Source organism: Metopolophium dirhodum, chromosome 9 (genome assembly GCF_019925205.1).
Source record: "Metopolophium dirhodum isolate CAU chromosome 9, ASM1992520v1, whole genome shotgun sequence".
Taxonomy (NCBI): domain Eukaryota; kingdom Metazoa; phylum Arthropoda; class Insecta; order Hemiptera; family Aphididae; genus Metopolophium; species Metopolophium dirhodum.
The window spans coordinates 22,883,368-22,910,450 of NC_083568.1; the positions used below are offsets into that span (position 1 = coordinate 22,883,368).

General features: G+C 31.3%; 1 protein-coding gene across 2 annotated transcripts in view; it reads right to left on the bottom strand.

Annotated features, from left to right (window-relative positions):
• LOC132951576 (monocarboxylate transporter 2) overlaps positions 1-27,083 on the bottom strand; it is a 172,860-nt gene that overhangs the window by 17,196 nt on the left and 128,581 nt on the right. For both annotated transcript variants that reach the window (XM_061023347.1, XM_061023348.1), the window contains exon 3: positions 10,018-10,203. In XM_061023347.1, the coding sequence (XP_060879330.1) occupies positions 10,018-10,203 (186 nt within the window). The remainder of the gene's footprint in view (positions 1-10,017; positions 10,204-27,083) is intronic.

The following is a 27,083-nucleotide window of genomic DNA, read 5'->3' on the forward strand; positions in this document are numbered from 1 at the left end:
ACTTTATTAATGACTATTTTCACTTTTTCACAGTGAATCCCACAGATTTTTTTTGAAATGCGCATAAGTACAACATATTTTGAGCGATCGATAGTCTGTTATTTGAAATAAACCAAGTCCTTTGACGAATTTTCGAACAGTCCGACATGACTGGTACTTTCATGACTTTTAAATGTAACTTCAATGTTTCTATACAATAATATTATTTATATAACATTATTCAGTATTCACGTTACCACTTTAAGTATTACCTAATCAAATTATGGTAGGTCATAATTTATTTTCAAATCTCGAAACGTAGATTTATATTTAGGTATAAAGCGTTTAAAGTTTAAATAAAAAAATGTAAATTTAAATGGAATTACTTTATTGTACACTTGAACTCGAAAGTCTTTTAAAAAAGATCTTAATCGTAAAGTAATTCTGTTTAAGATTTATTGTTTGAATTATTTTTTCTTTTTAAACACCACGATCATTATTGTACATTCATTGTTATGACCCACGTGAATAATAACACTTCTCATACGCTGCTATTACTTTAAAAGCATAAAATAGGTATGTTTAAATATTATTTATATTTTATTTTAATTTCTAATGGCTACTATCAGTACTTGGATTTTGCGTGAATTATAAATGGACAAATTACAAAATTAAAACAGCGGTCACGAGCTTTACTTGTGTGAGGACCTGTGAAATTAAACCACGTAAAACCCATTTATTTTTTATAACTTGAAACGTTATATTATATTTAGTTTAAAGTTCACCAGGTTTAATTTTGTACACCTTATGATAATATAATATGTAAAATAATATGTACTCATAGCAATATATAGTCATTAAAATAAAGTGGCTGTTATTGTCTATATAATATATATTGTTATTCAAATCCAGCAATATTATTTCTTCCACGAATAATTATTTTGGTTTAATCTGAATATTTTAGGTGACATTGCTCTCCTACATAATATATTATGTAAATTGAATCTTAAGGCTCTTAAGCAGTTTGTTTTATGAATATGTATATTGTATATATTACATTTAAAAAAATAACATATTGTTTTGTGTATAGTGTTGAACTGTATGTACGTTTTTATGTAGTACAGACGTATTAGCATTTCTCATGTAGCAACTCTGAGTTTAAAGAGTAAATTTAAAATTATAAAAATACATTTTTTTAATTTAAAAAATGAATAAACCATTTTAAAAAAATACTCCGAGACATTTATTCTCCGTTATGATGGATCTAAAGTAAGACATTTAAATATTATTTATGCAGGCGATGGTTTTAGTTGGATCTCGGTGCGTGGGTAAAAGAATACAAATCAATTTCACAATTGATCGATTATTTCCCTATATCTAGAAAATACAATTCCCCCAGTTTTCATTATTAAAATATTTTCATTTTTGTATATTCTACTTATCAATGATCTATGAAAAATGAATTAATGCAATAATTACAGTCAATACAGTTAATACTTTACAAGAGTGAACGCTTTTCTATGTTTCTCGAAAAGTATTTATTTTGACTCGTTCCTTTTTATCCAGACACCGTTCAGTCTTTATCAATATATTTTTTTTAATGACCATATATTTTGTTGGGCCAACATCAGTCATCACTTCACATATTATCTTATAGATATATTTTTAAATCTGCTCATCGTAATCCTTCATGTGCCGTACGCAATTCAATGAATTTTAAAACAACATAAACTATTATTATTAATAAAAAACTATTAACACGAGGTGAGTTATTGTAAGTCTTTTTTTACATTATTACAGCTTGACAATTATAATGGTATACCTAATAGTATACAATAGTATTAAATCTTATAATATACATTTCGATTACGTAATATTTAATGAGTTTATAAGTGATATTGAGAGATAAGGTAGATATATTGTAAGTCTTAATAACAGGAATTAAGGGTTTTTAAAGAATTATTTATGTCATCAAGCTGTGAAAAAAAAAATAAATCTCAGTATACGTTAAATAGTTTAGTTGCAACACAAGACTTTGTTTTGTAAATCGATCATGTGAACGAAATAATATTTTGTACTTTTATATTACGTCTAGTCTGCAATGTAGTTAAAGGAATACGGTAATACAAACCCGCCAATGACATTATAGTAACTTAGAAAAAAATAATTTCTGTTCACTCAATGCTTTGAGTACGATTTCCATGTGCAATTTATTTTTATTCATTCGGTTAATGTGCTGTCGTTTGATCCTAAGTGTCACAAGTTCTTTAAGTATACCGGTAAAATTTTTTTACTCAACAGTTATTATATAAAAAGCACTTGAAATAACTATAATGGGAATTACTTTTAAATTAGATGTATTTCTGATGTTTTCACTGAAAAGCCGGATTTTAATTCATCTGAGTTACCACAAAAACAGTGTGTTCTCAGAAAACTCAATTGTTTTTATGCTCGTAGTTTCCCGGTTTAAATCAGTTTTTTTCCTTAGCTGAAAAGTTTAAAAATTTCTGATTCGGGCAATTTAATCATAACTGAAAAAATTGGCCTGTCGCTGGGTTTTGAGATGAAAAATAACCGGAGTCATTGGAGTCATTAAAAACGTACGAAGTTTAGTTTGACTGAAAGTTCGTCACGACTCGTATAATATAATAACGCTGCATCCTAAGTACCTATAATAAATATGGGGTGATCCATTTAACTGCGGCTACTCAAATTTCTTACTTAAATTTATGTGACTTTTAAAAATATGTTTATTAGTTAGAAGGTAGAACAATTGTATAGTGTTATTAAATATAATTTTCGACAGAGCTTTGATCATTGTGGTTATATTTTAAATACTTAAAAAAAAAATAATTAGAAAATAATTAGTTCCATATTTTTGATAGTATGGTATGAAATCTGGACTCAACACTACCACAGTACCACTTCCATCAGGGCCACCCTTCCACTACTTCCACCTTCCACACTACCTAACGCAGATATGTCGTGTAGCCTACATGCTTTTACCCCTTCTACCGGTTATAACCACCTTTCTGGCAGCCATAAACACACACACACACTACCTACCCACGACAACTACCCCTACACCACGCGTTGGGAACTATCGCTTGCATGTTATCATTATCTGTTATTACTAAGTTATCATTAATCATTAATTCATATTCTGTTATTACTCAGATATCGACTGCTTTAATCAGGTATTGTGTTAAGTACAACCTAGCGGTGTATCACGTATAATGTATAATATCATAAAAAAATATAAGTACAGTTAATTACTATAATTAGTCATGTATTTAAATTACACCATGTTAACTGGGATACTTTACATTACAAAATACGGACTCTTGTCTCCTCTACAAGTTATAGCTTCCGGAGACAACGATTTCTCATATTTATTTAAATCTTTATTCTTTGACTTATTTAAATTTTTTTTTTATATTTGTGTAATTGTATTTAATTTATAATAGCATGAAATTATTATAATTCTAAATCCATCCATCTAAAAAGGTCATAATATTCACATGAATATATTGGTCGGTTTAGTAAATTAACTTACGGTACGTTTATTTCTGGTCTATTAAGAAAAATCTTCTTATTTATTGATATAATATTGTCTAAATGGGGGACGAGGTGGCCGAGCGGTCTAACGCGACGGATTCGGCACAGCCGGTCCGAGTTCGATCCTCGACCACCGGGCGGCATTTTTCTCCGTGCAAGTCACGGTGTCCGGAGAACAAGTGCCGCCATCCCCCCACCCGGGGCACGGCAGAAACCTACGGGTGCCCCATTAGAAATTCTGCCAAAACACAACACACACGTGTACCAACCTACCCAATTCAAAAACTTACAGTGCCCTCCCCCACACCCAATGGCCTATGTTGCTGCGGGTTACCCAAAAAAAAAAAAAAAAATATTGTCTAAATATGAGTATCAATAACAATGATATTAAGCCAAAATTATTTATTTTTCAATATCTCCCCTACAAAGCCTCACGCCAAGCCACAGGACATTATATACCTAGTATAATAAATACATACTATTAAAATCGCATAGTATGACGTTAGTTATTGGCTGTTAACGATCCTGGTATAATAATATAATATAATCCATTATTAAACGAACATAATATTATAATGCTTCTTATAGTAATTAATTACTAATTATCGGGGGACGCCAGACAAGTGCATTTTTGAACCAAACTGCTGTCGTACAAGCAAAAATAATAGCGTCAGTAGTAACTATTCGTGTCTCCACTGCACAGCTACCATTGCCAGCTATTATAGTCCTCGCTTTGTCTCTACTCTCTATTCCGTGTTTCTCGTTTTCATTTTCAACCGCGTTAAATGCTTTTATATATATTATAGTTCACCAATTAACTGACTAGTACAGGTAGTATACTCGTACTACCTACTCGTTATTTTTTCCATATTGTCTCTCATTTTTTCTCATTCCATTAATATGTTAAAGTGTAAATTGTGTAGGTGTACTTACACTCGTAAACACAGTATAAAGAAACATGGAAAAGCGCACATTCGCTATCAGTGTAAACAATGTCCCAAGTCTTGTGCACGTAAATATGATCTAATTCGTCATGAATAAAAAAACACAGTGATATCTGTCATCAGTGCAGCAAATGTTCAAAATCTTATTCAAGCAACTATAATTTAACTCGTCGTGAAAAAAAAACCATGGTATTGTATTTTATTTTGTATTTTTGTATGGATAATTATTTTAAGGGAGTTCCAGCGTATCATGTTTTAAGGAGTAATATTTAGACAATACACTGGACAAGAACATTTGGGCTATGTCTATGTGTGAGTAATAAATTAACATTAGTATGTGTTTCTGATAATCGCTATAATGCCTCGTCGGGCAACCACCACCGGATGCAACTCTCGATTGCACACGCACATGTCAATACTTCGCGAAAAATGAAATACATTATTCTTGTTTGCAAAACTATAAAAACTACTAAAACCGGTAGTAAATTAAACATACTTCCTGCAGGAAGATAGATTGAAACTTCGAAAAAATGGTTGAATTTAAAGCTTCTAGACTATGCTCTAGTCATATGATATGTAAGTATAGTATACGTGTGCATATTATATGGTACCTACCTAATTACTAATTAATAATTTGACCAATTTTAATTATTTTATTACATAATATAGATTATATATAACACAATTGATACGATTTGATAAAAATATTAACAATTTTATTTATATTTTATATGTATGGAATACCTAATATACTATACAAATGTATACACAATTATATTATTTATATACAACATTGCCCAGCGGGGTGGCGAAAGGGTTCTAAAGCCCTTTAGCCCCTTATATTTCGTAGTTTCGCAATACACTCAGTTAATTATTCAAACAAAAATGTATCCTATTTTTGTACGCAATACAATCGCATGCACGACACGACGCGGTAAAGCACTAAAATAACATAATATATTACGCGTGCTACGAGCTTAAAATATATGCTACTATGTGATTTTGTGCAAAAAAAAACATCAAAATGATAAATGCATGCGTTTTGCAATATTTTTTTTAACAGTGAACAGTGAGGAATTCTGAAAAAAATGGGAAGCCGTAGAAGGTACTTATTTTTCTATGCGCGTACAGTGTGTAGACTAATTTAAATTAATGTGTGGCGGCAGCAAAATAAATAACGCTGTTGGATACGAAATCGTTCGGATGAATAATATTATTATGATGCAATCAAATCACGATTATTGATAACAGTTGATGTATATATAATATTTTATATATTATTGTCGTGGTATGGCCTCTTTGTTTTAATATTCATGAGCCGTCGTAGTGCACGCATAATATATTCGAAAATAATAATAACGTGACTTTTACGAAGTGTACAAAATATAGAGATGGGGAAAAAATAAAGAATTTTGATGTTATGTTTTATTATATTTCATAAAATAACGACTCAAAAAAATTACGTTTTTTACGGTCCTCGTATAATAAAGTATAGGTATACACGATTGTGCATTTTTTAATCTGAAAAAATCTCAACATGGCTGAGCAACAGTCGAACAGTTTTTCTTTCCAAGTACAGGATTTGAAAATTCTTTCTATCCTTTTCAAATTTGTTTTCATATACAATATACCTATACCTGATACATAATATAGTAATATTTCAACCTTTAGTGAAGCACGTGGTATACTGGTATCAGACCACATAGCTGCACGCGCTAGGTGATTTTTTTTCTGTTTAAATAATAATAATATTTTTAATACAACTTTAGTACCTAATTGCCAAATGTTTATTAGAAATTATAAAAGAATTGGTTGTCCAGTCAATATTAGGTCACTATATTAATAATTTATTGTTACAGTATAAGTATTAATTAATTTTTAATTTATTTGTGTTATACAATTAACAAACTATATTTTGGCATTTTTGTGATTGAACGATAATTATTAAAAGGATAACATTGCTCAATGGAGTACGAAAAATGCACAAAATAATTTATACTATATTAAAAATATACTGTGATAAATAATCACCTCATGCGCGTCTCCAAAGGTTGTTAGGTACATGGGCTTACAACTCTAAAATAATAATACAATTTATTTTGTTCATATGAGTGTGTAGTCAAGTAGTCGACGAATAATTCTTGTATTTGATAATGTGGTAGAGACATTGGTGTTAATTAATTTTTCTTAACTATACTATAAATAATAATACCTATTACAATTATAATATACCAAATCGAATATTTAGTCGATGACAGGTGACAACACTAATACAATATATTATGAAACAATTAAAGTGTTTACAACTTTTTACCACACAATCGTTAAAATATATTTTATATTAAAAAAAAAAACATTAGTGAAGCTTTGAAGTCAATGTGACAATATATTATGTGGAGTGGCAACTTCACTCGCTTTCATATTTTATTGTATTCAAATTTGTTTTCAACTATTACAAACTATTGGAAAGGTAAAATATGTCTCGAATTTAACTTTTTGTTAGTTGGTGTGCGCAATCGTTTGGTGCTTTTTACGCAGTTAAAAAGGTAAAAGTGCGCAATCGAGCGGCACTGAAGGCGAAGAACGATTACCGAATTCGGAAGATTTTGTGTTCCGTGTCACATAAAAATGTAGGTTGACGGCGACAAAAACGACCTGTATAAATGTATAATACAGATGCGCATGCATTAACGGTTGTAATAGCATTCGTGGTCAGATAAAGAGAAATTGACAAAGTACCTACCTGCCTAGACAGTACCTACACCTCCAATACGGACTCACAGAATATCATGTGCACATTATAACCTACGGCGTGTACCTAATACCTATTGTTGTGCATTGCGCTCGTGTAGTATACATTTCCATTAATATATTATTATTATTATTATTATTGTTACCATCGTTATTATTATCATAATATATACCTCGCGAGACACACAATTGTTATTCAAACACATTTGCCCAGACCACGACGACGTCGGTGCGCATGGAGTTCGAAACGAAAATTAAAAAAAAAAAACGAAAGGCATTAGCAGTCCGGTCATCTCTTCTTCTTCTATACAGAGTGATTCACCAAACATGTACAATGTACACCCAACACTTGTCCTTTAACAATGTATTTATTTTAGTTCTGAATTTCAGAATTTTCAACTATACTTAAGGACCATATTTGAAGTATCTACTTTATTTATAGATATCATCTAAACAGTGCCCTGTGGTGATACAAAAATATTTTCTTAAAATGATCCTTTTTACTGCAATAAACCGTTTAGCAATTTTTTTTTTTTAAAAATGTTGATGTACTTGGATAATTAATCCTTAAAAATGGTTTTTAAGAATTTATAATATATATTATGTAATATTTAATCTAGCCAGTACATATTAAACTGTTTTATATTTGACAGTTTTTATAAATCTTGAAATTATAATAAATTAACATTAATGTTAATAACTATGAAACGTTTTAAAAATCATCATAAGCCCATAAATTCTAAACCTATCATGAGTACACAATGTAAAAATCTCAAAAACTATTCATTTGAATTTCGATTTTGATACCTATACATGAAAATTATTGAAAAATTCATCTCCTCAACAATTTACAGAAAAACAACGTTTGTCATTTGGAAAAAAAACTAGTTGTTACTTATTGTAACATATTTTGTCACCTCGTGACATTCCTTAAACGATATAAAAAATCTACGTATTTAAAAATAAGGACATTATGAGTATGCTCAAAAAGTCAACACATCTGAAATTAAATAAATGTGTGAGAAATAAATGGGGTGGGTATGAGTTGCGTGATATGCGATCACCCTGTATTTGGCTGGATATTATATACGTGCGACGGGTGAAAGCAGTGACGCGTACCTATGATATACCTATCGTGTCACAACGTGGCGTGTGACACGTGAGGCATAATATACCTAACATAATAATAGTAATAATAATAATAAATAATATTTCGTCATCGATTGTGCTCGAATGACTGCTGTTACGATAATAATTTTACGCGGTCGCACATCACTTTCGTCCCCAACTTTTTGGTGACTTTTGGCGTTCAACCATTAATGCGTTATAATATCGTTGCAGCACGCGTACACAAGGTATCGTATAATAATAATAATAATATGTTTCGTCGCCGGTGACGTTTTATCGCGGTCGAGTGAGTGTGTTCCGGAAAAAAAAAAAATATAAAACCAACAGCATCGTGTCGTAATGATAATACCATGGTGAGCAATTGAATTTTGGTCACGTCTCTACGACGCCATCGTAGAGCGTAGTCCGCATACGCCCGTCGCGTGACGAAACGGTCGAATTTTGATACTTAGATTGTTTTCCATTTTTGTTTTTTTTCCGTTCGATGTCCACCGCTGTGGTCGGTTATGATAACGACGACAGTAGATTATTACGATAGACCGGTGCGGAAAACGTTCTACTTAAACAGGAACCCCTTTCTTTTCGCATTTTTTTTTTCTTCCAAGGAGTCCTTGATTCTTTTGTCGTTCTACAGAAAATAAATATCGAGCATAAACGCGCTCGTGTGTACACCAACCACATTATTATATATTATTATTATGATATCGTTTACCCTCGATTTCACGAAAACAACTTTTGCGTTAATAAATATTTCACTCGAAGTTAATAACCAAAATGTTTTAACATTTAACGCGTAATGTCAAATCGCATGATTGATGATGGCTTATGCGATCCGACAAGTATCATGGGATAATATCATACAAATAACGAAATCGAGAAAGGACAGTGAACATGCAATTTAATCGTTTCCTCGGAACATATATTTATTTACCCAAATATGCGCTACTCTCTCCAGACCTATGGACATTTCTCTATTTAGGGACTAAGAAGTCGCTATGTTATTAATGTCTAATAAAACGCACAATTTATGGACGGACGGAAATATACGCAATAGACCGCCGCCGCATGTTTTGGACATTATAATATATGCCTATATTAATATTGATTTTAAAGATGGTGCTTTTTGAGATGGGTCAGAAGTAGTGAGACCGAGTCTCCTTTCGCCCTTCCCCCAAATAAATTCCAGTATGACTTAGGCATAGACCAAGCAATGGCAGGCATGCGCCGCCAAACTCGTCTCTTTTTTTGTCGTAACCCATCCGAAAGGCTCGACACGATTGCGCCTCGATTTTCCATACGCGACTTTCTGCGATTTTCTGATTTCCCACCATGGCGAAAAACCTTCTTCAAAACGAATCGTCGCGCCCGCTTGTTCACACATTAGTATATTACATCATAAAATACGCCGTTCAAATATAACATATTAATATACTATTATAACGTACAGTAAAACTTCCATAATATTACGATGTCTCGTGAGCGACAATAAATCGATAATTCGTACTATAATATAGTGAAATCCGTTAAATAGATTAGCCAAACCGCTCTGGTTCTAACTCGGTTAAAGATGTTTTGTCGATTAGAGGGTTATGCGAAGTTATTCGCTGTACTATCGTTGTCGTACCTATAGTACGTATAATATATATTATGCGCTTACCGATGACGGTGCCGTAGCTGAAGAATAATTGATGGAACTGCGTGGCGAAACTGGTGAAGAGACATCCCAGCGCAGTGATCAGGCCGCCCATGACGGCCGTCAGTCTTGTGGATTTCCGCCGGCAAAAAGCTATCGTCACCGGTGACAGCAACAGCGCCACTCCCGTGGACATTGCTCCCAGCCATCCTGCACAAACACAAAAAACGTTAACTTACGCATATTATACAAACACCTCGTTATTATTATTATTATTATTATTATTATTATTAACGTCGTCGGGACATTTACATATTTTTAAATATATTATTGTTATTAATATTATCGGTGTACGATCGGCGTAGGTGGCTATAGATACGACGTATTATTATACGGGGTGGTCCGTTTGCAAGCTACTAACTCCAAACACTCGTTTTACAATAACATGTTTGTATTTTCTTTCGAACGATAAACGTTCGCTTAGAGTATAGGTATATACCTATTATAGTATAGTTTTCGAAATACTACGTTTTTGTAGAAACAATTTTTTCTTTCTATTTTTCATCCTGTACAGTATACCTATAGTTTTCGTTTTCAAAGACGAATTATATTTTTAACTTTATAACCTGGTCACTAGAAGTAGAATATTTTTCTGAAAATTTCGATGTGTGAAACATAATAAATATCGATTTAATAGTTGTGTATTGCATTTAAACATTTAGAATGTGGGTTGGAAAACAACAAAATATTATACCTATATTTAAGTGTTAATGAATGTAAAAAAATAAAATAAAAAAAACAGCCTTAGAAATGTATCACCCTATAGCCTGTATCAAAGGAAAGTACCATGTAGGTAGACAAACTAGGTGCATAATAACATGTCGATAATCCCGTCGGAAGGATTTGTCCGGGGGGACAGTTGCAAGCGTTCAATCCGTGGCTGCTGTTGGCTTATGATATATATTATCATAATTATAAACGCGTATAAATTATTCTTGGAGATTAACCCGCGTGGTTTTATCGATAGTACCGGAAATCGGTAAACTCGTAGGTGACCTTGTATACCGTATACCTTTGTAACGTGTTCGGGGTGACCTGATTATAATATATAGGTACCTATAACAGTTATCTCGGGAAGGATTTTAATTCCTTATGGATAAGTTTTCATTGGATGAAGGGGGGGGGGGGGCGGTTGAGCAGTAATGCAACAGGTTTTTATCAATAAAATAAATAATATAATAATAATATTCATGTCTGAGTTCGCATGTGTTGATGGTGAAAAATGTCGAAAGTTTGACAGAACACACGACTACTGTGCGTCATTTTAGTAATATATAATAATTCGGACGGAACCGAAAAGTATCAATAGTTTGTATACATTTTGTGTCGGTTAATTCTATATAGTGTGTAATTTATATACATTTGTGGTGTAATAATTAATGTAATTACACTTTGAACTAGGTATTTTATTGGTATACCAAAACGATGAAGATAATACGATCGATGAAGATCGACGTAATGGATAATAATAATACACAATAGGCGAGTGTGTGTATAAGAAAGTGAGAGGGAGACAGAGACAACTTGGCTGCAGTCGTCGAAAATATTTCAATAACCCGTATAATAATCTACCGCCGAGGCGCCGACCATGAATTTTATACTGGTATTCTATTTTATTACCTAGATACGATGTTTAAACGTATTTATTTATTTATTTAAATTAATACTTTACGACTTTTAAGAACAAAATATCAACAATTGAAACTAGATTAACATATCTCATGATAAGTTATTATTCATTAGATAACATTATAGCCATAGGTATACACAGTTACAATATTAATTTAACAGATTATGTGAATTAATTTTAAATTATAACATGAGATATAATAGTTGGCTAAACGCGAAACGTTATACATTATTATTGACTATCGAAATCGACGAAATCATCTTAACTATAGGAGCATTTTTTGTAATATAATATTATGTTTGTCGTCGTAAACTCTAATAACAGTACCACGACAATTAATATGACCGTAAGAGCGTTTTCGGTAATATTAGTGTAAAGTTGCTAATGGTTCGCTACGAGTGGATTTATCGAACAGTGAATTCATAAAGTACATAGATACTAGGTAGGTACATTTTGTTACAGGGAACAATGATGGCAAGTAAAATTATTGATTTCGAAATTCATACGAACAAAAAACGTGATATAATTAGGTTATAACTCAAAGAGTATAACTGCGTTGTAACTTTAAAAAATTGTTTTGAATTTGGAAAAAACACACTGACATTCATAGTCACGCCAAAATCTAGTTTTCATCTAAGCTCGATGTCCTCTCTTTTCTTTCTCTTTATTTTGTAATTCCCAAAATTACATCTCTATATAAGTACCTAGTACCGTGTACACGTACACACGCTATAATACGTCTATACCACATGTGTTTGGGACTTTAGGAGCACTTAAACTAATCGACAAAAACTCCAAAATTGTTGTAGAACACAAACTACAAAGTGCATTGAACAAAAACTATTGTTCTTACATCAGTATATTAAATTGATCATTTGAAATAAGTACTTATATTAGGTATGTTTTTTTCGTACCGTGGCTATAGAGTAAAAAATAATACAGTTTCGTTTTCAGAAATTAACTCGGTATAATTATTTATCGGTACTTTTGTACTCAAATTGTAACTTGATATTATAATACCATTTGAACACGATATACAACATCGTAATTTATTATTCTCTGTTTTATTCAGAGGAAAACATTATAACAACCGAGACGTAAACCTAAGCACAGCAGTTTACTACCGTTACATAATATTATATTATAAAATTATGCTCAATAAATATTATATTATTATGTAGGTATCTTTGTAAATATTTTATAATGGTGTTTTTTTATTTATTAATGAAGCCGGTCGATACTAATTATAGATATTGTAAAAATAAATTAACTTTTAATCACGACCAGCTTACTATAATAATATATAATAAAATTGGATTACAATTTAATGTACTATGTAATGGCCGTTTAATGCACGAACATTAAACCTCAAATTATACATTTTAATTTTCTCTAATATACTTATAATAAACGTAGGTTTTATCGCGGGAATTCGAACAAATCGACTTCAAGACGCACAATAGTGGGCGTAATAATGTATTATGGTTTCACACGTCATATTATTGTACCTACGTTACTAACATACAAAATATTTAGTACTTAAATAACCGTTCTAAAATAATAATATTATGTCAAGTTTGATATCCGAACGATGTACTTATTTGACTTTCAAATGCTATTATCGTTTCTTTTTGGCATCGTTTTCGATATTGACGTCTGGTATAATTGTTATATCAAACCGAGAATTATAGTGATGTCATAAAGTCTGTGAGATTAGTAGAACAATTTTCTAAAGACATTAATTATTGTGAAATAGAATGGGTTCTGTTTGAAATTCGAAAACGGCGTGGCGAGAAGAAGAAAAAAATACTCTGTTTTGGTTTTGTCGATTTCTATTACTAGACGTCCATAATATTATTATATATTATATTTACTGACCCAAGCCCGAAAACAAATTGTTCTGGAACACAAACAATTATGACCGGTATAATTTATAATATGACGGTCACCATTTAATGTTAACGTTTAGCCAAAACCTCTCGTTGACCCAACATTTATCGTGCGCGAGATTTCATCCAAAATCCTCAATGTTAATCTTCATTAGGAATGACCCATTTATATATTATACTGATAAACTGCTAAAGGTCTGACCGTTTTTCGTCAAGTAAATATACATATTCTGAAATAGTGTTAGTTTCAAGCATTTTGCATATTTTATTATTCGTATAATTTTTCATTCTGTAGTTAAATATATTGTTACCAAAACCTTTTAACGGGGTATTTTAAGTACAGAGATATTATTATTTAACAGCTATTGTACGTAGAGATGGGACGAGGACAGGTTTACAATGAGGATAATATTTTGTATACAGGGTTTACTAGCAAAAAAAAAAACGACTTGGATTTAGATTTTCAAAGCCGTTGTAAACAGTAGGTAATAAATTAAATTGTAAAGAAAGATAATATTATAATTTGCACATTTACTAGAATATAGTATTATAATAAGTCGTATACAATTATGATTGTGATAAGTATAATACTGGATTTTGATTTCGAATTTTTAAGACTATTTTTCTTAGGATTTTGATCAACTAACCGAACGTAATAAAAATAATAAAATAATTACTCAGATAACATGATTTCTCTCCATATTGACAATATTATAATATTATAACGTAACGAAAAAACGATAATATGGTTGTATTTAAAAAATATGTCCCACTCGCACCAAGCGTAACGCGCAGAATGCGAATAATGAAGAAACCAACCGATGAACGAATAAAAATATTTTACCGATGTGCGAATTGCACCACATCTATATAGATTTAGATATACGCATATTATAATATTATAATATTATGCACAGCTCATCGTGCCCACAACGTTTTAACCGACATAAACCTGTAGTTGGTAGTTAGTTTCCTTCTTTTAATGGACATACATTATCCCGTTCGTTCCGGGCAAAGAGTAAACGACAACGTTTAAGTAAATAAACCATAAATCCCGAGACGTTATCGAGCCAACCGGGAAAGGCCCGCTGCAGAAGAAAAATCGCGCACCGTTAACAATAAAATGGGTATTTTACGGGATGAACAATAAACACAATGTCAATGCACTTTCGTGTGCATCGAAAGCAATAAAGAAGACGCATCGTTTCCTAAATTACCGAAAAAACACATTCATATACACGACGAAAAATCGTATATATAGCAAGAGGTTTCTCTGGGTTCATTCCGCGTGTACACGGTTTTATCGTTTTCTCCTTTCGACGTTACATAAAACAGATGACAAACTACGTTTTCCGCAAAAACCGTGTTTGTAGCTACAACACGCGCTTATTTATTTATATGCTATTATCATAACGAAAATAATATTAAAGTTGTATGTGTAGGTAACATGGACCACCATAATATTATACACACGTAATACTATTATTATCACCGTGGAATGTACTAATATCCAGCCTTGTTAATATTATATTCTACTCGTTCGAAAAATAAACTTTTGTACTTAGCTTGTATGCGTAAAGACAAGTTATGAGACACCAAATAATAATAAACTTACAATGATTATTAACAAAAGATAAAATGAAAAGTTCGCTTAAATTTTAAACGTTTGACAAAATATTTATCTATAGGTATAAATAGTATAATATATGTAGGCGAACTTTTGAGAATTAAAACGTACCTACCAACAAATATGCAATGTTGGTACTATAAAATGTGTATCAAATAAAAACCAATATATTATTATGAATTATGAGTTATAAATACTCGTATTATAATGCTAATGACTAATGAGTTAGAAGTTGTGTATCATAAAAAACTGTTATTTATCAAGTTGTGATTTTTCGTAATGCTTTGACTTGGCTCTTAGGGATATTTTAATTAGGGATGGATTACCAAAACATATTTATATTATTACAAAATAATTTGAACAACGTAGGTAACAATATTAATACAATTTTTTTAAATTTGATTTCTTCTGTTAAATCATATATAGATATTATTATACAGGAACTTTGATAGTTCAGATAGTTACAAACAATAATCGTACAATATAATATTGTACAATCGTTCGCGTTCTATGATCGAATATTAGAATTATTATAGGCAAAATGTGATTAGGATAGCTAAACAATTAAAGGCAGTTGATGTTAAATGTGATAAATTTGTGAGCGCAATTTGATCATATATGGCACAGGTGACGAACGATGACCGAAGGTCGTCATAACCATCATAACCATGAAAAACATAATAAATTATTTCAACGTTCGATTGAGAGGACGAAATCATTTATGGTTCGAGTTTTTAGCCAATATACAATTGAATTAAAAAAGTTATAGCAGCGCTCTATTTGGGAGCATATATCTATGTTTTGAAAAACAACAATAGAATACTACGCCCATTATGCATACACTTTATTATTTGTATTTGTATATACAGTACCTGACGCTAATAATAATAGTTTTAATTATTTACGATGGATCGAATAATAATTATTACACCACATTAGTTTTGAATTGGTGTTTAATAAATTAGTTATTATAAGTACCTATTTTGTGTGGGTACTCTAATAGTTTTTATTTTAATATATTTTTTTTCGTACTACAAACATTTAGTCGACTGTTATTAATTTTATTTTATAAACTTTCGTTAAAGCGTATTATTTAGTAATAATAAACTTTTACTGCATAATTCGCGTATTTTACATAGTTTAATCAAGTTTATAATTAATAAATTCTCAGTTGATAGTAATTTTCATTACTTTAATATTATAATATGACGTAAATACAGTTTATTTCAATATTAAAATTGTTGTTCAAATCTAAAAATTGCCCTAGATCCAAGCAAAGCAACGATTATAATATTATGATTATAAAAATGTGCCTAAGTAAAACGTCAACAACTTTAAATTTATTTACATTTAAATTGAAATGCCACACTGTACAAAATATCTACGCGTTTCAATATAAATACAATTTATCAAAATTATATACATAAGACCAAACAGGAATTAAAATAAGTATACACCGTTTAAGTGTTTTATTTTTTCAATTTAAGAACGAATGAGTAAATAAACACTATTTACATAAATCAATACGAATTCTCTATAATTATGTAGTACCTACAACACTAGGATCACACGAGATTGGTAATATTATGATCAGAAAACCATTTTATTTGGCAATACAACACTCAAGAGTTAAATTCAATTTCACGTGATATTAAACAAACACCAGATTAATCTCGTTACACAGGACCTCTGCTGCTTCAGTGTTTTCGATTAGAAAATATATTTTCTTCGGAATAAAATATATTTTTTTTTTTTAAGAGAATTAAATCGTGAATAATTTGATTTAATTAAATCGAGTTTTTATTGAACAAACCTATTATTATACTGTGCTCGGGTTTACTTTTAACGATTCGGCAGTATACCAACAGTGAAAACAATCAAATATACACGTTTAAAAATTTATATTGGAACAGAAATTTAAAAACATGGTTTTTAGGACAGATCATTATCGTAATGGCTGTTAAACTGCGTTAAAGTTAATTAAAAGCAGTTAAACTTTTATTTTGTTTGACGGACATCGTGTCTGTTAGTTGTGTGACGAAGTATTATATAACGGAGACGAATGTCTGCGAAGTAAAAGAAAATTGTAAATATACTCGTGACGCTTATGCGGCGCGATCATAATATATTATTCATGCTACGAAAATAGATGAAAACCCATACGATTTTTATCAAACCGTTATCCCCGGTCTTTACAACATAATATATCTCTGATCACTTCGTATACAGAGTGATTCACCAAGCATGCTGATCCTCATTTTACCCTATTGTAGTCAAAATATATTTATTCAAATTGAGACTTTTAAATTTTTTAAGTTTTATTAAAGACCGTACACTATTTCAAATTCCCTCGATTTTTTTATGTCATTATAAAAGAATATCCTGTGGGCTGTGGCGATACAAACTAATGTTTTTCAAATGAGCACCATAATTTCTTACTGTAAATTGTTGAGCAGACGATATATTGTAAGTATACTTTTAAAAATGAGAATTATGCATCTAAATTCAAACGAACAGTGTTTGAGTTATTAAACGTTGTGTATGTAGGATAATAATATTTAATAGCAATATGTTTGGAAAATATGAAAGGTGAATCGCTACGGGGATTTTAAAATTATTTTAATTAGTTTTAATCTATTATTGACATTATATAATGTTTTAATATTGTCTGAGTATAATAATAGTATACTAGAATAAAGATTACATCTATTTTTATGTCTTAAGTATATTCCATTGTTAAGGACTATTATTCTTTACAGGCATTTTAATAAATTAGAAACTATACTCGTTTGAATTTCTATGTAGAAACATTAAAATGTAAAAATAAATCATCTGCTAAACAAGAGCGGTTTCTCACTCAGTTTATGTCACCCTCGGGACACTATTCTTAAATGGTATACAAAATCTACGTATTTCAAAATGTGGTTCTTGGTATACTTCCTAAATTACTAAATATATAATTATTTGAACAGATGCATTATTAAAGGAAAATATTTGGTTGAGTAATATTTTGCTTCGTAAATCACCCCGTAGGTATCATATTAATGGTCCGTCGCACCATATACTATTCAACTATTATATTTTGCAGGTTATTATTTTAAGGTCGATCGTTTTTAGTTGCAGTTTTATAATACGCATCTGTACAGTTGGATACTTGTAGTAAGTTATCGAGTTCATTGATACGTAGGTGTTTTTTTATTATTACTATCATCATCATAGTCGTTATTGTTGGATCGGGTTTATCATTGTACCTCATAGTATCTCTATAGCCTCGTTTTAATAACGCGTTTAACACGAATTTGACTAGAAATTTATGAGCTTGTCGTAATAAAATACCGTGTAATAACCGAAGCCATAAAACCGAAGATTGCCGAATGACGAGATCTCGAGGCACCGTATTTTTTTCTCTAAGTTAAATGCTCCCGCAGTGTTTTCTACTTCAGCTTGCAGAAAGCCGCCGTTTGGACAAAAAAAAGTTATTGGTTTTTCGTAGTTTTTCGTGGTTGTTGTTTTTTATCCGTTACGCACACACATTTATTGCTTGCAATGTCATCCGATCGTTTATGGAAGACTGAAAAAGTTTGTGTGGAAAACAATTCTCGAGTTCTGAGAACTGTCTATACATATTATTTATATTATTATGTTATATCCATTACGGTTATCAATTTTAATTTTCTTCGACGGTTCCTTTACGTCGTTGTCTGCAGTTTACGCACATACATCTTGTTTTGTAACTTTATAACGGCATCGCGGTATATACAGTACAATCGATTTTCCGTAGCGATTTAACAATAATTTTCATAGTCACCATTGTTTATTATATTGAAAAAGTGGTGTGGAGTCAATTTAAATAAAAATAAAAACATGTTTATGCATGAAAATATACTATGCTTATAACTAAAAAAAAAAAAAAAACAGAAATTGGCCCAACAGGACAACACATTTTAACCGAATATCGAATATCATCGTTTCCTAACATTAAAATGTTAATTTTTTTATAAAACAAATCAATATATTATTATGTGTGACAGAATAAAAAAATATAAATTTAAAGTGTCTTGATAGCGGCTGAAAAGTTGCAGTTATTGAGATCGATTAAAAATAAAACAAACTAACATCAATTTTCGACGAGTCTAATATTATTATATTATAACTATTTTGTGTGTCATATTATACTGACGTATCTACAAAATATTTATTAATATAACGAAGGGGAAATACGAAGGATTAACACTCAGACGAGTATGAATATTATTAAGTACATAATATTAATATGACCTATTGGGCAAAAAACACTATGGTTGACCAACGAATAGATTTTACAGAGATGACAATTATATCCACCAACTGACGTTGAAATACATATTTTATTATTATATACATTAATACCGTCAGTATTACTATTATGGAATAAGAAGATTAATATTGTATAATATAAACGTTAAAATAAAGAAAATCTGAGTATGAAAAAAACGGTTAACAAAAATAATTTTAATTATTTATTAACATTGTAGTTATGAAGACGTATATTATTATATTAAATTCATCCTTTATAAAACATTGCGGTGTATACTATATGTGTCTGTACAGTTTCAATGAATATATATTTTATTTATTGTATAATTTATCAATTTCAAATTGTTATAAATATAGGTATTCCACGTAAACGTTTATCGACTTTTCTTTCAAACATAACATACCTACGTTATTATATCATATAATATTAGTTCGTCTTCGTGTGATTCAGTACTATGTGGAAAACACTGCTATAATGATCGCATTAAATTAGCCAACGACTTACGGTGCAGTAACTGCGAGGGATGGATATGATATTTATATGTATATTAAGTATAATTATAAATTAAAGACGAGGTTACGATGTTCATGTTAGGGATGGAAGTGGGGCGGGGTTGGCTTTTGTTCGTGAGTCGAAAAACATTGAAACTTAACAATCGAATAAAAATGTACATTACTAAGGCAAGCAACGTACTATACAAAATATTATATATTATTCACAGTGCGAACAATATTATTAATGTTTCTATATTTTGTATAGAAACGTTGAAGAGAATTTGATGTTAATCTTTGAATTGTAATTAATTTCCTCGCAGTGGGAAACGCTTATGAATTATAAATACAAACAACGTCTGAAATTAAACATTAAGTGTAATGCCCACTTTGAAGTAGATCAACACGATAACTGTATCAACATTTAACTCTTGAACGGATGAATGGTGTCCATTCTCGTTTTGTTGTATTATTTTGTTGCGTTATTGTGTCTGAAACGCTATAATGATAAGATTACGTTTGATTGAAACTCATTACAATAATAAAACAATATAACTGAGACGTAGGAAAAAAAAAACAATCGTCATTAAAAATGTTTTATTTGCTCTGAATAATTATCAGTTTGCTGAATAGTAAGATGGCTAGTGCGATACAGACGATTTATTTAATTGCATAACGATTTTATACGCTCCCGATATTAATAATAATATAATATAGGGCCATTTATCTTCGATTGTTTTTTTTGGCGGTAGCGCATAAATCATCGAATATTATTATTATTTATTCAAAACAAATCCGTAAACAATTTCACGCTTTGTACATAATAATATAGCCCCGGAGCTAACGTGCAGTTCGCCGTACGATAGTTGGCGAACGATATACTGCAAATTATAATATACTATTCATAGAAAATATGATGTCTTGTGTAAACAGCGTAGGTAAATCAGCGTATTGACGACATCGTTAAAATTATATAAATCGCCACGAGAAGAATAAAAATAAAATATTTCGTTTTCCTTCGGCGGTTGTAAATAGGGTCGCAAAGATTCAATATTATTACCGTAGCTGATCGTTTGATGAATACTGTGCAATAATAATATAATATAATATTATTTATTTCGCGATAACGAGCAAAAATCAATACTTACAGCGAACCATTTACAAATCAACATAGATGGACGGTTAAATGGGCGATTTTAAGGTCGATTTGCTCGGCCGATTAATGGGATTTATGTAACGTTTATTAATCGGTTTTCGCAGGTGTGCCGTTATATTATTTAAGGGCCAATGGCAATTTCGTGGTTTTCGTTAACGCCTGGACGGAGTGAAAAACTTTTTAGAGTCATTTTAATAGTTTTATTATAGAATTACGTGTTCGGGTATAAAATTGATCGCGAGATCGTTTGCGAAATTTCCAAAATTCCAAACACCGTGGCTTATAACAATATCCAATTTTTCCAAACAAAAAACCGTTATTTTTCCATATTAATATTTTTATTTTTGTCGGTCTAAACACAAAAACTTGATTTCGTCAAACCAAACCCCGTGCGTCTTTTAAAAAATATACAGTTTGATTTTTCCCAAAGGGCAGTGGGTGGTTGCGAGGGAGGGGGGGGGGAGGGAGTTGGTGGAATTCTGCTCCGCGATCTACACGCAGCCCCGGCGGATCCAGGCGGCGCAGTGATAATCTCGATTTTATCGTTATATTATTTATAGAGTTTTCGCCGCGGACCACGCCACTATGATAAACGCGACCGACTTTTCCGTTTTTCCAGTGGCAAGGCTTATATATTATTATCATGTTCGCCGGTGGGTGAATCGCGTGGCAATGGTATAATTTTTACAGTGGCGCGCGCGCCCGTCCGCCCGGCTCCGAAAGTTTTTCCCGCCGCAGTCGAAAACCCGTGACTATATGTGTGTGATTTATGCCACCCACCGGAGGAGGACGGAAAAACCTTTCTTACGGGGCGCACGCCCGCCTATAAATATATATAATATACACGTACGGACCCTTTTACGCTACAGATATTGCAGCATTATTGTACATAAACGAGTATCGCGTACCACGGCGTGTAATATATGTATATTATATAATATATATATATATATATTATACAATATAATATAATATTGTGTGCCAGTAATATATTATTATATTTGTTTGTGCATATTTTATATATTATTATTATAATGTTATGTGTGGTAAAGGATACGGCATTACAATATAATATTATAATGCGCGTATATATTACAATATATAATGCGTTATATAAGACGGAGCCACGGCGGCGTGTCAATATCGTTTGGAGTAGGTATGTCATACTATATGGTTTGTACAGTGGACTATATTATTATAATATGGAAACGAGTAAATAAGGGTTTTGTCGAGGGAAAAATACACGAGGATCGTATATATTGCACGTACAGCGTAGTATACTCCCCCTCCCCTCCCCCTATTTCTTCTTCAATAATGAAATTATTAAAAATTTGATTTTTGAAATTTTTAAATACTAAGTACATAAAGACCATAATATTTTCTTATTCTTGATTTTTATTTACACTTTTAAATGAGTCGAGGAGATATAAACTTATGTTTTTCAAATGCAAATCTCCCTTTCTACAGTAAATTGATTATCAGATTCATTTTCTAAAAATGTTGTGGCATCAAAATCAAAATTCGAAAGGGTAGTTTTTGATTTATTTAACTTGTTGTACTAATAAAGTTATTATTGGTTTATGATAATTGTTTTGAAATAAATGGTGGCTTCGATAATTTTAAATATAATATAGTAATTATTAATATTAAACTATCAATATTCATAATTTATAAAATATATGGTCTAAGTATAATAAACAGATGCTAGATCCGATATTATATAATATATTTTATATTTTTTTAAAACTTTTGTTATGGACTATTATCTTTAGTATAAATATTTTAATAACTGATAACCTACTAGTTCGAATTTGAATTAGCCATTAGGGTGCCTACATCAATATTTTAAAAAAAAAATGATGTTCTAAATAATTAACAATAAAAAAGTGGGTTCTTAATTTTCATTTGAAAAACAGTAGTATGTATCTCCACAACTCCTTAAGTACCTATAGTATACCTATAATATACAAAAAAAATCAAAAATTTGAAAGTATGATACTAAAAATCAGAATATAATATAATATTCATAGTTAAAATTAAGAAATTGGGTTTCATTCTAAGTGAATCGCCCTGTAATATACGTGTGCAGTACGTCACAACTTTTCCGTTTTCCACCATATATTACGTTATATATATATTTAGCTATTCTTGTGATGTACTGATATAATATATATTATACGTTTATATATATATGTACCTATAATGCGTGTTTATGTACGGTGTCGAAACTACGGTTTCCACATAAATAGTATAATATATAATATTGTCGGGAACATCTGCGACGGGGTTTTGCGGGCTTGCAAGAGCTGGGCGTTATCGTCGTATCGTCTTCATAATAATAATAATATTATCATACATTACGAGACAACCGATAATAGTTCCGAACAGTTATCCCGTCGTCTCTGCCATACGACTGCAACGGAGATGAAAAAATATAAATATCATAATATAATATTGTATTTTATTAGCGACAACTCTATTTCCCGGGGAGCGATTTCGGTAGATGCGCACGTGCTGCGGATTTACGATCGCATTAACAATCGTTCAAGTCAACACAGTATAATATTATTTTAATAACGACGTTGGGGATTTCGATTGAGTTGTCCTCGCCAAATATTTGGCGTACAATAATATTCCATCGGAAAGCGTAACACTCGTTATGCCGTTAGTGTATTAAATCTAACATTTTATATAGTATACGACATTTATCTCTTGTAAAAATAAAAAGTCGATTTGAAAATGTAAAAAGCACGTCACGTTGTTAAAGAGCTTAGCTCGAGATAATATACCCTTCCGAGATCTATAAATGATTAATAGTGTCGCGTCAGCTTTGGGTATTATTATCGCATCCGACCGTACTTGAATTGATGGCAATACAAACACCGAACTGATCAAAACTGGATCAATTCAAAAATATGAAAAGCAACAATTCGACGACGTAATTATTACAACTGCCGGTGTACATTTTTCTAGCCAGTTCCGTGACGACTCACATTTTAGAGAGTTGTTCTCACATTTTGATGTACATTATAATATTATATATTATACTCACAAAATACATTATCATTGTGGTTGATTAACAGCCAAATTTAATATAACGTCGGACTTAAACAAATCGTTTTCCAACGAATTCTTGGCTATCACAATATACAAGCTCACATAGTATAATAATGCAATATTACTATTTTTAAATCACATTAAAGAATATTACAATAGAATATGCACTTGCGATATCGACGTATGAAATCAAAACGACGAAAACCGTGCGAGTTTTATCTTCGATTTTATACAATATTTTACCTAGGTACTGATACCGTTGGTCAAACCGTAGATTCTCACATATTGACGAACATGTTCCTGCACCTTAACCGTTCGGATCTAAGTATTTTTTTTTAAATGCTTATTTAAATAAATACGCCATCATACACCGTCTTTGAAGGGGGTGGCATTAATTCGTTCCAAACCGTTTCGTCATTATGATAAGTGACGTTATGACTTATTATGTAATATTATATTGTATTAATGACGTTTATCCGTCGATCGCTCAATGATAAGTTTTGGCAATTATCAATTAATATTACGCTGGAAATATTTGCTTGTTTAATATATTAACCGACAATTTATATTTATGTAATACATCTAGATAAATTTACCGCTGCTGATATTTTACAGTAATTGACATCATATTGCACCTATAGCCCGATGGATTAGTGTCTCAACCGAAGATTTAAACGTCTGAACGTCATTCCTAGGAAGAGCCAAGTTTAGTTACACTTGCAGTAATATAACTAGATTTGTGTATACATGTCGGACGCGTCCTAGATAAATCTTATCTCGGAGTTTGTGGCCAAATTTATGCTTTGGCTCTAAACTCTAAGCTGATACTAAATTCTTCTTTTTAACGGTGTATTTATACTATTAAGTTTTAGTGTTTTCCACGTAACTGCATTTGCAAATGTAACATTGCACTGCTGTGGTTGCCTGATGCAATTGTGTACGCGCTGAAGGAGTTTTATTGAAGTCCCGCAGACGAAACTATTTTCATTCGTTTCTATTTTTGCTACGAGGATAATGTTTGGTGTGATTAAACGGGATTAAGCTTAATTTACGAATATTAAAGACGGACGTAATAAAATGGATAAAAAAAAAAAAATAGTAAAATACAAGCAAAATTATATTATACAGAAATAACTATTATATACGAAGAGTCGTACGCGCACTGTTACGCGCGTTATACGATACTTTTTAAATAGCACTAGGTTTTTAATTTTAATTTTTAAATCAGACTTACGAGGGCAACCGTCGAAATACGATTTCATACGCACAAATCTACCGATAAAATATCGATCGTCTGCCCGCAGTGGAACATCAATAAAGTAGGTGTTATAAAAAATATCATATTATTCTCCTCGCGACATTAATAATAATAATAATAATAATAATTCTAGTAATTTCTCGTCGTGTACACGACTAATATTATAATAATCATAATATAATATACGGCTGCGGTACGCGTTATATATACATATATATCATATTATATACACACACATACGTGTTGGCAAGCGTTCTTAATGCGATAAAATGGAAACGTCATGTTCCCTTGATATATTAATTTATTAGTACCTAATAAAAATTCCGCGTCGGAATAATATTATTATGTTGTAGTGTGTTGTATACAATAATATTCAGAGCCCACGACGACGCCAGGCGTATATTACTATATAATAATAATAATAATAATAATAATAATAATAGTAATAATAATAATAATAATAATACTATTTGAATACTTATAATACACCTAAGACAGTCGTCGTCGTGACGTCGTCAGTGGGCAGAAGTATAATAATATATAAATATACGAATCGTAGAGATAATGTTCACACGTATTCATTATAATATACATCGTACTCATTACCTATATATTATGTAGATTATATATATTTATGTGAGTGTGTGTTATTAAAACAAAATACTGAATCGGGACGCATATATATAATATCAGGTACCTATATACGATGACGATGATTAGAAACGTAATTAATGGATTCGACGGGAAACACGGTTTCGCCTCGGAATTGATTACGCGTCCGCCGAAAGTCGACGAAAAGCGTTTTGTCAGCGTCGTTTACACCGTCTCAAAAATAATGATAATATTTCAGAATATATATACGCTCCCCGCGGGGCCGGTCCGTCTCGTAGATCGTCGATATTAATAATAATATTATAATATTGTTACACACGCAGTCGAAAAAATCACGACTGTCGGCAGCAATTTTAATAATATTGCTCGACGCCAGAGAAATGTAAGCGCGTGCCGTGTTCGACTTAATCGAGTCGATACCGAACTATATACATATCGTCAGGTCTCGACGATTCGCGGTTAATCATTCGACGCCGCCGTCGGACCGAAAATAAATTGGGTGCTGATGAACAGCCGTTTATTAACTTGGTTTATGCTTAGGAGATAATCGACTTTTTTTAATAAAACAGCCGTTTGAAAAATCGGTCCCAGACAGAGCAAGCAGCGTAGGTATATAATATTATAATACGATCCCATAGTAATACAATAGGTATATTATATTATTGTGCACACTATACGGGTTAGATTTACGGGTAGTTCGGTGTATAGGTCCTAACCTATCGACACTACTCCACCGATATTATTAGAATAACATATGATAAATAAAATACGATTTAATGTGATATACGTATTGTTATTATAACGGTCGCTGCGTTAAAATATGTAAACCGCCGAGAATTCGCGACCGTTAGAGGACATTATAAGTTTTCGATATTTAAAATCGTGAAAATTCGACGATATTGCCGGCATTGTTCGAGTGCGCAACAGTATAAAATAATATAATAATAAAGTAGGTACGGCACTATCGTCCGTAGAAAGAATAATTAAATTAAGTAGGTACCGAATAGTAATTA